The 15,952-nt window shown below is 41.2% G+C and overlaps 1 protein-coding gene across 1 annotated transcript in view; it reads right to left on the minus strand.

The window, feature by feature from the left end:
• Positions 1–424: 424 nt before the first annotated feature.
• Positions 425–15,952, minus strand: part of TRAF3IP2 (TRAF3 interacting protein 2) — a 63,666-nt gene continuing 48,138 nt past the window's right edge. Inside the window, exons 7-9 of the mRNA XM_069726146.1 lie at positions 15,839–15,952; positions 2,232–2,306; positions 425–1,255 (exon numbers count right to left, since the gene is read on the minus strand). Of these exons, the coding sequence (XP_069582247.1) occupies positions 1,085–1,255; positions 2,232–2,306; positions 15,839–15,952 (360 nt within the window). The 3' untranslated portion in view covers positions 425–1,084. The remainder of the gene's footprint in view (positions 1,256–2,231; positions 2,307–15,838) is intronic.

Raw genomic sequence — 15,952 nt, forward strand, 5'->3', positions numbered from 1 at the left:
GGAGAAGGCTGCGCCTGCCGAGTACGATACTACCATCATTACACATAATGCCCCATTCTGGTAATTTTTTCAGTTTTTAGGGATTAAGTATCATCTAACTCCATAAGAGCTTGTGCATTTTTGGACTTTAATGCCAATCAGTTTTTTTTCATCCCTCATTATCTGAGCAGCCAATGATTTTCACCATCACTAGTCTGTTTACAGATTTATAGTTTGGGGACATAAGTTGTACACGTTAGGCTTCGTATGGTCAGAGATCGCCTGGTGCCGCTGCCCACTCACAGCGCAATGCAGGTGAATATCATTATGGTATATAGTTTAGTTTTAAAATAAGCCAAGCTCCTTCTTTTGTTGTTCACGTGTCAGTTATGATACAATATGGCGTATAAGGCTTTAGTGAACAATGACCAGGTGCACTAATGAGTAAAACAATTTGCTAAAACTGTCTTTAATAGGAGACAACTTAGAATTAGACTGGATCTCCCAAATTTATTCCAGTGCCTCATGCTGATAAATTAGGCCAGTAAGCCACGTCCTGTTTGGTGAGGCACAAAATGTGGTGATCATCATTTTTAATAGTAAATCTGCCCCAATGTCTTCACTTTTCTCAATTCTCTATTGTAACTTATACTATGTACATAAAAATTGGAATTTTTCTTGCATAATAGATTAAAAAAACATAGTACATTGACATTAACAATGATTCTCTGGACAAGTTAACCCAATGATCTCGATTGAAGCAATACTAAAGTAAAGAAAATATAAATGTTCAGGTTCACCATAATTCATACTTGTGCTTGGTGACCTTGTATTCGGGATATTCGGAGTGAGGCCAAATATAGAGTCAATGTTATTCTTCGGAGATGTTCACATCTCTGACTTTCTTGATGTATTCTCGCACACGGTTTCTTACCACAAAACGATGTGCAATATGCTTTTGGGCTGCAGACCGAAACTTATCTGATAGTGCAAATAAAATTTTAATCTCAAGACTTTTCTGGAATGTCAATGATCTCCGATTTTTTTTTTTTTTAAATGATGATCCTTGCCAGGTCTCTCCATAACAGGATGCACTTTTACTTGACTAATAGTAAGAGCGATGTTGTTCGTTTATATTTCTAATTTCCAGGATTGGTAGTTGACCAACTGGGGGAATGATATATTCCTCCTCTCGTAGCAGACGCAGGAATAATCTCTCCGTATCACATGGCCATCGATAAATGTGTGTGTTTTTCAGCCAGTTGGGCACATGTTCCTGAAAAACCAAATGTAAAGGTATTGACAATGGCATGCGTTAAGCCTCATTCAAACAACCATTTTTGTCATATACGCGTTGTCAGTGGGTTTTTTTTACTGACAAAGTATATTTTACAAGGCTACACAGTCATATATTTTTTTTTTTTTAATGACTGCATAAAAAATCCCCTACCTTAAAAAGAAAAAGTTGTATATTTGCACATGTGTTATCTTGTTTTTCACTGACTGGTTGCTTGAGTTGGAAACCTCTATATTATTTTTTGGGGAGGATATGGCAAAAATTCATGACACACAGATGGTGAAATGGTAAACAGATGAAAATCTTATGCAGCACCCCAAATGAAGATTTGTCCATTTTTATGAAGGCAAGAAAAAAAAAAGTCATCTAAAGGCACCCTTTTATGCAGATTTGTTGTGGGTTTCACGCTACCAAAAATAGGGAACCCGTGGTGAAAATCTGCAGCATAAATTGTCATGCCCTGGATTTAACATCTGCATTAGTGATGAGCAAACGTGCTTGGATAAGGCGTCATCTTGGCATGTTCATGTGCTGAGGGACTTCAGTGTGCTTGAGTAATATGTTCCTGTCCCCGCAGCTGCATGTTTCGCAGCTGTTAGACATATGCAGGGATTGCCTAACAAACAGGCCACCGCTGCGTGTGTTCGGGCTGTTAAACAGCCGCGAGATATGCAGCCGCGGGGACAGGAACACTGTTGGCACACGAGCATGCTCCAATAACACCTTATCCAAGAACATTCTCTCAACGCTAATCTGCACCCTAAGTCATTTCTCTCACCAATTTTTCCACATCGAGAGTATCAAATTGGGTATAAACTCATCCACTTTACTGTGGATGTACTGCTACGTTGTGGCTTTCTGCCTGCAAATCCAGGTGGAACATTTGTAGCGTATCTGCCCCGTGCGACATACCGTAAAACAAATGCTGTTTTGTTGCTCTTAATTGTGAACTGACCTCTGTTGCATTTGGGAAAAGTACAGGAATGAATCTGAAGTTCATGCTTCCTTGGTTTATGAACTCCGTCTGCATCTACAATAACACATAAAAATGACATAAAGCTTGGAGTACAAATGCAGTGTTTACTAAGGCTACGTTCCCACAATGAGCTTTCGGTGAGTTTTTGATGTTGCAGATTTCCTGCACCCATTAAGTAAAATAGATTACCGTACTTGCATTTTTTCAAAATACGCCACCTAAAAACTCACCATGTGAAAGTAGCCGAAATGTACAGATTTCAGTCATAATGATAGACCTCTTGCTTAGAGTAAACAGTAGCTATTGAACCATTGCTTCGAAGATATGAAGATTTGGGAAAAGCATAGAGAAAAGCGAACAGTACAATCTACGGTATCTGGTTATTTAGAAGAGATATTCATGAGAAGAAGCAATAATATAAAAAAAAACAAGGAGATTTTTATTTTCTTTCGCTATTTTTTAGGTAACCCCATTCCTAAAATTCTAAACAGTCTTGTTATACAGCAAAATATGGGAAAATAACTCGGAATTTTTTGCACAAAGCTTTTTCAGAAAGAGAAATAGTGGATAAAAAGGTGCTTTTTTTTAACAGCTTAATAAGATAATAATAATACATTTTATTTTTATAGCCCCAACATATGCCGCAGCACTTTTCATTTTAGAGGGGACTTTTACAAACAATAAAGACGTTACAGAATAAGCATAACTCCGATACTAAAAGAATTGAGGGTCCTGCTCTCAAGCTTACAATCTATGAGGAACTAGGGGAGACATGAAATATAAAATGTGCTTATATTCTACAATACAGTCACAATATGCTAAATAGGGTCTCCACATCACGCTGCACAAACCAGTCACCAGCCAGTATGTGTACAGTACAGACAGAGGGGGCTATTAACGGGAACCTGCCAATAAGATCGTGCACAGGAACCTACACACAGTATCAGGTCTGCACCGTTATACTGATAACCCCTTCCCAAAATGTGCCGTACTAGTACTGATCTGTGTGAACTGCGTTCCCACAAACCGCAGTACAGTTACGGCGCACCAATTGTGTGGCCTCACGCTGAGCGCCGCAGCGATCGGATGCATGTGTCAGCTCTGACACCCCACAGCAACGCACCCGATCGCTGCTAGCACCGAACGTGGGCATTTAACCCATCTGACAGCGGCATCAGTTGGGACAGCGGCATAGAGGAGCATCCCTGCGCGCTTCCATCAGGACAATGCAATGTGATCCGCCGCAGGGTCCTGCATGGAAGGTGGCTTGTGAGCGCCTGCTGAAAGCAGACAATGACATGCCTCCTTCCCTGCCTGTCAGATGCTGATGACAGGTGATCTGACACCATAACAAATGTCCCAGGACAGGACAATATAAAAAAGGTAAAAAAAAAAAAAAAAAATTTTTTTAAATCCTTAAAGGAAAAAAAAAAAAGGAAAAATATTTATCCAATAAATTTGTGTATAAAAAAAACTCCCAAAACAATAAAAGTACACATTTGGTATTGCCGCGTCCGTAAAGACCCGCTCTATAAAACTGTCCCACTAGTTAACCCCTTCAGTTAACACCGTAAAAAAAAAAAAAAAAAAAACGGGGCAAAAAACAATGCTTTATCATCATACCGCCTAACAAAAAGTGCAATAAAACACGATCGAAAAGATGAATGTAGATAAAAGTGGTACCGTTGAAAACGTCGTCCTGCAAAAAACAAGCCATCATACGGCTCAATCAGAGGGAAAAAAAATGTATAGCTCTCAGAATAAAGCGATGTAAAAATAGTATTTTTTCTATAAAAAAATTGTTTTTATTGTGTAAAAGTGCCAAAACATAAAAAAAAATATAAATGAGGTATTGCTGTAATCGTACTGATCAAAAGGATAAACCTGCCTTATCAATTTTACCACACACGGAACGGTATAAAAAAAAGACAAACAAAAAGTAATTTCTGAATTGCTGGTTTTTGTTCATTCTGTCCCCCAAAAATCAGAAAAGACATCACTAAAAATATCAGGTTCCTAAAAATGGTACCAATAAAAATGTCAGCTCGTCCCGCAAAAAACAAGCCCTCACATGACTGTCAGTTGAAGTATGGAAAAATTATAGCTTTCAAAATGTGATGATGCAAAAACTAGTTTTCACAATTAATAGCATCTTTTAGTGTGTGACAGCAGACAAACATAAAAACCCGATATAAATCTGGTATCGCTGTAATTACACCGACCCAAAGAATAAAGTCACCATATCACTTATAGCGCACGAGGAACGACGTAAAAAAACTAAATAAAAACAATTGTTCACATATTATTGATTTTTTTTTCATTTTGCCTCCCAAAGATCACAGTAAGGCTCGGCTCACACTTATCCTGCGCTCTGCGTGTAAATATGTGATTCAGGCAGAACCTCTGGTGGAAGATTACCTATAATGAGGCAGATGGAGGCACTGTGGATGCCATAGGACCTGTGATCCGGCGGTGTTCTTCTTTTTAGGATTGCATAAAAGTGTCGTTGGCCACAGTTTTGTGCACTTCTGAAAAGAAGGACAAGGCTGAACAGAGGCCAGAGTAACTCTGCTGCCTCATTATAGGGAATGGATCCATCGGTTTCATCTGTCACATCACTCGGAGATTTAGATGGAAAACCCGATGTAGAGCGCCGGGTAAATGTGATCCTAAATGTTACGTAAAATGTTCCCAATAAAAGCTTAAACTCAATCCACAAAAAAGCAAGTCCCCACTCAGGTTCATCATCTGTTAACGGAAATATAGGGGGCTTCCACACAGGGCCGGTCTGGGACCAAAAAGCAGCCCTGGCACAAAAAAATTCACCAGCCCACATACAATGAATTACATACACTTCATAGAGTCACACACATCATACATGTACACCACACACATGCTGGACAACACAAGCTCATTACATACACATCAAATAGTCATACACATACATGTACACAGCACACATGCTGGACAACACAGGCTCATTACTTACACTTCTGTTATGATAAGGTAATTCAGTACCACAATGGACATAGAGGTCAGAGCACATACAGTGACCTGACAATAACCCAAAAATATAGAACGAGCTCTGAGACGTGGAAACTCTGCTGACCGCAATCCCTAATCCTCTCCAACCACACTAGAGGCAGCCGTGGATTGCGCCTAACGCTCCCTATGCAACTCGGCACAGCCTGAGAAACTAGCTAGCCTGAAGATAGAAAATAAGCCTACCGTGCCTCAGAGAAATACCCCAAAGAAAAAGGCAGCCCCCACATATAATGACTGTGAGTTAAGATGAAAAGACAAACGTAGAGATGAAATAGATTTAGCAAAGTGAGGCCCGACTTTCTGAACAGAGCGAGGATAGGAAAGGTAACTTTGCGGTCAACACAAAACCCTACAAAAACCACGCAAAGGGGGCAAAAAGACCCTCCGTACCGAACTAACGGCACGGAGGTACACCCTCTGCGTCCCAGAGCTTCCAGCAAGCAGGAAAAAACAAATAGACAAGCTGGACAGAAAAAAAACAGAAAACAAAATAGCAAAGCAGAACTTAGCTATGCAGAGCAGCAGGCCACAGGAACGATCCAGGAGGAAACAGGTCCAATACTAGAACATTGACTGGAGGCCAGGATCAAAGCACTAGGTGGAGTTAAATAGAGCAGCACCTAACGACTTCACCACATCACCTGAGGAAGGAAACTCAGAAGCCGCAGTACCACTTTCCTCCACCAACGGAAGCTCACAGAGAGAATCAGCCGAAGTACCACTTGTGACCACAGGAGGGAGTTCTGCCACAGAATTCACAACACACTTCATATAGTCACACAGACACACACATCATACATGTACACAGCACACATGGTGGACAACATAGGCTCATTACATACACCTGATATAGTTAGACACACACATCATTCATGTACATAGCAAACATGCTGGACAACACAGACTCATTACAAACACATCAAATAGTCACACACATCATACATGTACACAGCACACATGGTGGACAACACAGACTCATTACATACACATCATATAGTCACACACATCATACATGTACACAGCACACATGGTGGACAATACAGGCTCATTACAAACACATCAAATAGTCACACACATCATACATGTACACAGCACACATGGTGGACAACACAGGCTCATTACGTACACATTACTCATTATTACACACACACACACACACACAAGTATTCCACACACAAACACACAAGTATTACACACACGCAAACACTACAGATACCACACACATTACACACTCCGCACACACATTACACACACACACACACACTACAAATACCCCATACACAAGTATTACACGCACACTACAGATATCGCACACACATTACACACACACACTACAGGTACCGCACACATTACACACACACACTACAGATACCGCACACACATCACAGACACACATTACACACACACTACAGATACCGCATACACATTACACACACACACACTACAGATACCGCACACACAAGTATTACACTACAGATACCGCACACACATTACACACACACACACACTACAGATACCATACACTCATGTATTACACACTCACAGACTACACACACATACACACTTCTGCGGTGCAGAGCAGGCTGATGTCCATGGGCAGCTCTTCAGGTTCTCCTGCTCACAACAGCTCTGTCCTGGCACCTCCCCCGGTCTCTCCTTCTCAGCTGGGGATGAAAGCAGATCAGAGCAGGAGATAATGTCAAGTGCTGGCTGTGTGCTTCCAGGGAGAGCTAGGGAAGCAGTTTTGCAGGCAGGCATTACCTTTCAGCTTGCGTGCTGCTGTTCTCTGCCACTGTTCTCTGATGCTGGTACTTGCCACTCAGCCAGCATGCGCCGATGGAGCGGCCCACTACAGGCACCGGCCCTTCTGGCATTTGCCAGAAGTGCCCGATGCTCAGTCCGGCCCTGCTTCCACATTACTGGTAGCACAAAGGATCTGGAAAAATGAAATGGCTCCTTGCCCCCCAAAAGAAATTCAGAAAATTCTCCGCTCCCAAATCCAAATGCCCCGTCACGACACATGCATGGAGAGCCTGCTTGTTGGGCTCTCTCCATTCATGTGTCATGACTGTCACACAGCGCAGCTGCAAGTGTCGCAGGAGCCAAACAGCTGATCAGCCGGTGCGGACTAGGAAGCCGGGATCTCTCTGCAGCTTATACGGTAAGCGCTATAGTTTGCCGAATAAGCCCTAACCCAATCAAATTTGCTCATTTCTAGTCACTACACCTGTAGATAAATTCCAAAAGGGGTATAATTTCTAAAATGGGGTCACTTGACTGGGGATTCTGCTTTTCTAGGACTTAGGGGCTCTGTATATGGAGTCCACAAAGTATTCTAGGACAGAGGTGTCAAACTGCATTCCTCGAGGGCTGCAAACAGGTCATGTTTTCAGGATTTCCTTGTACTGCACAGGTGATAATTTAATCACCTACACAAATAATGAGTTGGTGATTAAATTATCACCTGTGCAGTACAAGGAAATCCTGAAAACATGACCTGTTTGCAGCCCTCGAGGAATGCAGTTTGACACCCTTGTTTTAGGAAAATCTGTGCTCCAGGAGGCAAATAACGCTCCTTCCCTCCGTATGGCTAAGGAGTACTGTACAGCCACATATGGGGTATTTCTAAATACAGCAGAAATTGTGGGACAAATTTTGGTGCCATTTTTACCGTTTTCCAAGTATGAAAATGTAAAATTTGGGGCCAACACAATTTTGGTGGTAAAAATGTAAATTATTTTTTCTTCATTGCAAAATGGTATAAAAGTATGTGGCACACCTGTTGTGTCAACATAATCTCTGTACCCCTAGATGAATTCATTGAGAGGTTTAGTTTGTAAAATGGGGTCACTTATGGGGGGGGTTCTGCTGTTCTGGCACCTCAGGGGCTCTGCCAATTTGACATGGCTCCCTGAAACCAGTGCAGCAAAATCTGCACTGTAATATTGCGCTTCTTCGCTTCTGATCTGTGCACTGTGCCTCACAAGTAGTTTAAGACGACATATGGGGTATCGGTGAACTTGCAAATTGCAAAACAATTTTTGGGGTCCATTTTCTCAAGTTACCCTTGTGAAAATACAAAATTCAGAGCGAAAAAAGATTTTTGCAGGAAAAATGTTATTTTTATTTTTTTTTAATTTTCATGGCTCTACATTATCAACTTCTTTGAAGACCCTAAGGGGTCTAGTTTCCAAAATGGTGTAACTTGTTGGGGGTTTCCACTGCTTAGGCACATTAGGGGGCCGGCTCTCCATCCGCTAATTATTCCAGTAAATTTTGGGACTAGGGATGAGTATCTTTATAGCTGAGACAAGGGATTCACCTTGGAAAGTGTTTCACTTTTTGAGCCTGATATATCCTCAGCCCGCTGCACCTTTATACTGGGACTGCACTGACCTTCGACTAGATATTAGATTATCTGGTTGTAATTTTCCATCTTCTAGCCTATTGTTATACTATAGTACTGCAGCTTTGTACTGGTGCACTTTAATTTCATGAGCTATTGAGCACCTGTCATGGTATATTGTCTACATTTATAGTTGTATCTATGGATTCATAATCTTTTATGCTAATTTCTTACTTAAATTTACCATTGTGAGCTTTTTTCAATCTAATAAATATTATATTTTTATTGAGCCTATAGGCCGTGATACTACACCAATGTATCCGTATATAGAATATTACAGTCTCTACCTGATACACTCTAGGCAGTACCCAGAGGCTATGGGATAGGAATTTAAGTAGTACCATGACCTGGTATCCTTTACCCATTTGTAACTAGTGACAGGCATACAAGTTATTTAATACTTATCTCTAGTCAGGCGTGCTTATCTTTGGCATGTGTAGAGACACACACTTGATCCATAACATGGGTCTTCGTATATCTGTAGTTTGTTGGTTTTGAGTGTAATATAACGACATATACATACATACACTACCGTTAAGTTTAGGGTCACCCAGATAATTTTGTGTTTTCCATGAAAACTCATACTTTTAATAATCAAATGAGTTGCCAAATGAATTGAAAATCTAGTCCAGACATTGACAAGGTTCTAAAAAAGATTTCAATTTGAAATAATTTTCTCCTTCAAACTTTGCTTTCGCCAAAGAACGCTCCCTTTGCAGCAATTACAGCATTGCAGACCTTTGGCATTCTAGCAGTTAATTTGCTGAGGTAATCTGGAGAAATTTCACCCCATGCATCCAGAAGCCCCTCCCACAAGTTGGTTTGGCTTGATGGGCAATTTTGGCGTTACCATACGGTCAAGCTGCTCGCACAACAGCTCAATGGGTTGAGATCTGGTGACTGCACTGGCCACTCCATTACAGATAGAATAACAGCTGCCTGCTTCTTCCCTAGTTCTTGCATAATTTGGAGGTGTGCTTTGGGTCATTGTCCTGTTGTAGGATGAAATTGGCTCCAATCAATCGCTGTCCACAGGGTATGGCATGGCATTGCAAAATGGAGTGATAGCCTTCCTTATTCAAAATCCCTTTTACCTTGTACAAATCTCCCACTTTACCAGCACCAAAGCAACCCCAGACCATCACATTACCTCCACCATCCTTGACAGATGGCGTCAGGCAGTCTTCCTGCATCTTTTCAGTTGTTCTGCGTCTCACAAAGGTTCTTCTGTGTGATACAAACACCTCAAATTTGGATTCGTCTGTCCATAACACTTTTTTCCAATCTTCCTCTGTCCAATGTCTGTGTTCTTTTGCTCATATTAATATTTTCCTTTTATTAGCCAGTCTCAGATATGGCTTTTTCTTTGCCATTCTGCCCTGAAGGCCAGATTCCCGGGGTTGCCTCTTCACTGTAGATGTTGACACTGGTGTTTTGCATGTACTATTTAATGCAGCTGCCAGTTGAGGACCTGTGAGGCGTTGATTTATCAAAGTACAGACACTAAAGTACTTGTCTTGTTGCTCAGTTGTGCAGCGGGGCCTCCCACTTCTCTTTCTACTCTGGTTAGAGCCTGTTTGTGCTCTCGTCTGAAGGGAGTAGTACACACCGTTGTAGGAAATCTTCAGAGTCTTGGCAATTTCTCGCATGGACTAGCCTTCATTTCTAAGAACAAGAATAGACTGTCGAGTTTCACATGAAAGTTCTTTTATTCCTGGCCATTTTGAGAGTTTAATGGAACCAACAAATGTAATGCTCCAGATTCTCAACTAGCTCAAAGGAAGATCAGGTTTATAGCTTCTCTAATCAGCCAAACTGTTTTCAGCTGTGCTATCATAATTGCACAAGGGTTTTCAAGGGTATTCTAACCATCCATTAGCCTTCTTACACAGTTAGCAAACACAAAGTACCATAAGAACCATAAGTGATGGTTGTTGGAAATGGGCCTCTATACACCTATGAAGATATTGCATTTGCAGCCAGAATAGCCATTTACCACATTAACAATGTATAGAGTATATTTCTGAATCAATTAATGTTAGCCACGTTGGAAAAAACTGTGAGGGACAGCCGTTGTTGAGCGGGGGGTGCCACATCGCAAAGTTAGGGTGCCAACCTCCGCTGCTAGGTAGGCCGTCAGATTCTAGGGCCTACCGGGGGGGGGGGGGGGGGGACGGGGGTTTAGGTGTATTAATATCATGCCTTATAAACTGCTGCCCTTATTCCCCCTGTTCTATAGAGCAAAGTACTGCAGTGCGCAGGCGCTGGGAAAGGTCAGAGAGGTCCGGTGCCTGGGCGCTGCAGTACTTTACGCTGCCCTCAACAGGGCAGACAAAGTACACCTGCGCAGGAGCCGCGGCAAGAAGACAAGAAGAGGACGTGATTGTATGAAGATGGGAGCGGCCGGACCCGGACCGCGATGCCCATCGGACCGCAGCTGGACCGCCCCTGGGTGAGTATAATAGAACCTGTATTTGTTATCCTTCAGGATACATCGGGGGCTTATCTACAGCATTACAGAATGCTGTAGATAAGCCCCTGATGCCGGTGACCTTAGTTTATAGGCCATTTTTGGGGTGACAGATTCCCTTTAATAAAGCAGACAGTCACTTTGCGCTCTGCCTGGACTCCTTTTCAGCAGAGTCTGACTTTTGGATACTGCACAAAAAGGGTGGCAAGTTTTAGCATGACTTAAACACAATATAAACAAAGCCTAAGACATGCTTTACAGCAGCCACATAGGTCATAGAAAACAGTAGGCTGGAGATGTTCTGGGTATGCACTGTTGTCTCTGTAGAGAGCGTAAGCGATCAAATAAAGGGGTTTTCCACTACTTTTTCATTTGTTCTAAATTTTGCTAACAATCACTTTTCTAATATACTTTTATTACTTGCACTGTTTCTATGAGGGCATCTACTTGTGGGTCATAACGCGTTTCTGGAGACTATGCTCCCTTAATCATGACTAATGTCATGATTAAGGGAGCTTAGTCTCCAGAAACGTGTTGAGATTCTTACCCATATGGTTTGTGCTGAAGTTTGTATCCTCCATGTTTAAGTTTGTGAATAAAGAAAACTTTTTTTCACGGATCTGGTGAAGCTGGACATTTTCTTCTTAAAAACCAACTATTTCCACCAAGACGCATAAAAAGTGAAAAACATATGCAAAAAAAACACATTAAAAAACTGAAATAATGAAAGCAGATTGGTATTACGTACAGTGGCATGTCAAAGTTTGCACACCCCTAGTCAAAATTAATGTTATTGTGAACAGTTAAGCAAGTTGAAGATGAAATGATCTCTAAAAGGCCTTAAGTTATAGATTTCCTTTTTATTTTAGGCAAAAAAAAAAAAAATCCTTCATTTTTCACATTTTAAAAATTGCAAAAAGGGAAATGGACCGACTCTTGGCTGGTTATAAAAACCATTTACAAGCTGCGATACTTTCAAAAGGAGGTGCTAGTAGGTTCCTACAAGTGCTTCTCACAAAACTAGAATATCATCAAAAAGTTACTTTATTTCAGTTCAATACAAAAAAGTGAAACTCATTATATAGTCATTACAGAGTGATCTAATTAAAGTGTTTATTTCTCTATATGTTGATGATTATGGCTTACAGCCAATGAAAACACAAAAGTCATTATCTCAGTAAATTAGAATACTTTATACCACCAGATTGAAAAATGATTTATGAAATATTGGCCTACTGAAATGTATATTCAGTAAATGCACTCAATACTTGGTTGGGGCTCCTTTTGCATCAATTACTGTATCAATGTGGCATGGAGGCGATCAGCCTGTGGCAATACTGAGGTGTTATGGAAGCCCAGGTTGCTTTGATAGCAGCCTTCAGCTTGTCTGCATTGTTGGGTCTGGTGTGTCTCATCTTCTTCTTGACAATACCCCATAGATTCTCTGAGGTTAAGGTCAGGCGAGTTTGCTGGCCAATCAAGCACAGTGATACTGTTGTTTTTAAACCAGGTATTGGTAATTTTGGCAGTGGGGACAGGTGCCAAGTCCGCAGTCTTCCCATGATTGTGGAGCCTGTTGTGAATTCTGTGGCAGAGCTCCCTCCTGTGGTCACAAGTGGTACTTCGGCTGATTCTCTCTGTGAGCTTCCGTTGGTGGAGGAAAGTGGTACTGCGGCTTCTGAGTTTCCTTCCTCAGGTGATGTGGTGAAGTCGTTAGGTGCTGCTCTATTTAACTCCACCTAGTGCTTTGATCCTGGCCTCCAGTCAATGTTCTAGTATTGGACCTGTTTCCTCCTGGATCGTTCCTGTGGCCTGCTGCTCTGCATAGCTAAGTTCCGCTTTGCTATTTTGTTTTGCTGTTTTTTTCTGTCCAGCTTGTCTATTTGTTTTTTTCCTGCTCGCTGGAAGCTCTGGGACGCAGAGGGTGTACCTCCGTGCCGTTAGTTCGGTACGGAGGGTCTTTTTGCCCCTTTGCGTGGTTTTTGTAGGGTTTTGTGTTGACCGCAAAGTTACCTTTCCTATCCTCGCTCTGTTCAGAAAGTCGGGCCTCACTTTGCTAAATCTATTTCATCTCTACGTTTGTCTTTTCATCTTAACTCACAGTCATTATATGTGGGGGCTGCCTTTTCCTTTGGGGTATTTCTCTGAGGCAAGGTAGGCTTATTTTCTATCTTCAGGCTAGCTAGTTTCTCAGGCTGTGCCGAGTTGCATAGGGAGCGTTAGGTGCAATCCACGGCTGCCTCTAGTGTGGTTGGAGAGGATTAGGGATTGCGGTCAGCAGAGTTCCCACGTCTCAGAGCTCGTTCAATGTTTTTGGGTTATTGTCAGGTCACTGTATGTGCTCTGACCTCTATGTCCATTGTGGTACTGAATTACCTTATCATAACAGGAGCCTACTGAAACAGAGTAAGGGACCTTTTTAAATGCTTAGGAAGCCTTTGCAGGTGTTTTTTGTTAATTATTCTAATTTACTGAGATAATGACTCTTGGGTTTTCATTGCCTGTAAGCCATAATCATCAACCTTAACAAATAAACACTTGAAATACATCACTCTGTTTGTAATGACTTTATAAAATAGGAGATTCACTTTTTGTGTTGAATAAAATAAATTAACTTTTTGATGATATTCTAATTTTGTGATAAGCACTTGTAGGAACCTACTAGCACCTCCTTTTGAAATTATCACAGCTTGTAAATGCTTTTTATAGCCAGCCAAGAGTCTCAATTCTTGTTTGAGGGATTTTCATCTATTCTTCCAGTTCTGTGACATTCCTGGGTATTCTTGCATGTACTGCTATTTAGAGGTCTAGCCACAGATTTTCAATGATGTTCACATCAATGGACTGTGTGGGCCATTGTAAAACCTTTAGCTTGTGCCTTTTGAGGTAGTCCAATTTGGATTTTGACGTGTGTTTAGATCATTATCCATTTGTAGAAGGCATCCTCTTTTCAGCTTTCAGCTTTTTTTTTTTTAACAGATGGTGTTATGTCAAGAATTTGTTGAAATTTCATTGAATCCATTCGTACCTTTTCCCGTGAAATGTTCTCTGTGCCATTGGCTGTAACACAACCCCAAAGCATTATAGATCCACCCTCATGCTTAATGATTGGTGAGATGTTCTTTTCCTGAAATTCTGTGCCCTTTTTTCTCCACATATACCTTTGATCATTGTGTCCAAAGTTATTTCAACCTCATCGGTCAACAGGACTTTTTTTCAAAATGCATCCAAAATGTGTCAGGCATGTTTAGATGTTCTTTTTCATACTTTTGACGCTGAATTTTATCCTGAGGACGCAGGAAAGGTTTTCCTCTGAGGACTCTTCCATGAATGCCATATTTGTGCATGGACTCTCTGAACAGTAGAACAATGTACCAAAAATCTAGTCTGCTAAGTCTTTTGCAGGCAAGCGGGGGTTCTGGTTTGCCTCTATAGCAATGCTACGAGCCGTTCACACTGAAATTTTGCTTGGTGTTCCAGACTTTATCTTGACCTCCACTATTCCTGTTAACTGCCATTTCTTAATTACATTTCGAACTGAGGAAACTTAAAACAGCTTTGCTATCAGTTTTGGGCACCGGTGCTCAGGAAGGATATAATGGAACTGGAGAGAGTACAAAGGAGGGCAACAAAATTAATAAAGGGGATGGGAGAACTACAATACCCAGATAGATTAGCGAAATTAGGATTATTTAGTCTAGAAAAAAGACGACTGAGGGGCGATCTAATAACTATGTATAAGTATATAAGGGGACAATACAAATATCTCGCTGAGGATCTGTTTATACCAAGGAAGGTGACGGGCACAAGGGGGCATTCTTTGCGTCTGGAGGAGAGAAGGTTTTTCCACCAACATAGAAGAGGATTCTTTACTGTTAGGGCAGTGAGAATCTGGAATTGCTTGCCTTAGGAGGTGGTGATGGCGAACTCAGTCGAGGGGTTCAAGAGAGGCCTGGATGTCTTCCTGGAGCAGAACAATATTGTATCATACAATTAGGTTCTGTAGAAGGACGTAGATCTGGGGATTTATTATGATGGAATATAGGCTGAACTGGATGGACAAATGTCTTTTTTCGGCCTTACTAACTATGTTACTATGTTACTATATCTTCTTATAGCCTTCTCCTGCTTTGTGTGCCTTCACAATTTTCATTTTCAGAGTGCCAGCCAACTGCTTAGAAGAACTCATGGCTGCTATTTTTTGGCACAAGGTTAGATGAGGCTAGGGTTTTATAAAGCTGGGAACTTTGCACATCTAGCCTTTCCTAATGATCATAGTGTACAAGCCATAATCCTGACAGGCTAATTAACGTCTGAAACATTGGTCAAAGTTATCTGAGCAAACAAATCTGCAAGGATGACCAATCTTCTGCACTGTCCCATTTTCCTTTTTGCAATTTTTAAAATGCCCCAAAAAAACAAAGGAAATATGTCATCTTTAACTTTAGGCCTTTTAGAGATCATTTCATCTTCAAGTTGCTTAAAATGTTCACAGGAACAGTAATTTTGACCTAGGGTACCCAAACTTTTACATGCCACTATATTTTGAATACAGCTGCTAGCATCTGCAGAAATAATGCAGGGAAAAAAAACTGTATGACATTAACGGATTAAAAAATGCTAAACTTGCTTGTGAACATATGAAGGCGATTGTTTGTAACTCACCAGTCTGTGGATGTATCGCGTGTGTAAGCCATGATCATCACTAACGTGAATCAAGTCCATTTCAACGTCCTTTTTGTACTGTGGGCTGATTGCTATGATGATCATCACATTTGT

The sequence above is a fragment of the Ranitomeya imitator genome, chromosome 5 (assembly GCF_032444005.1).
Source record: "Ranitomeya imitator isolate aRanImi1 chromosome 5, aRanImi1.pri, whole genome shotgun sequence".
NCBI classification, from domain to species: domain Eukaryota; kingdom Metazoa; phylum Chordata; class Amphibia; order Anura; family Dendrobatidae; genus Ranitomeya; species Ranitomeya imitator.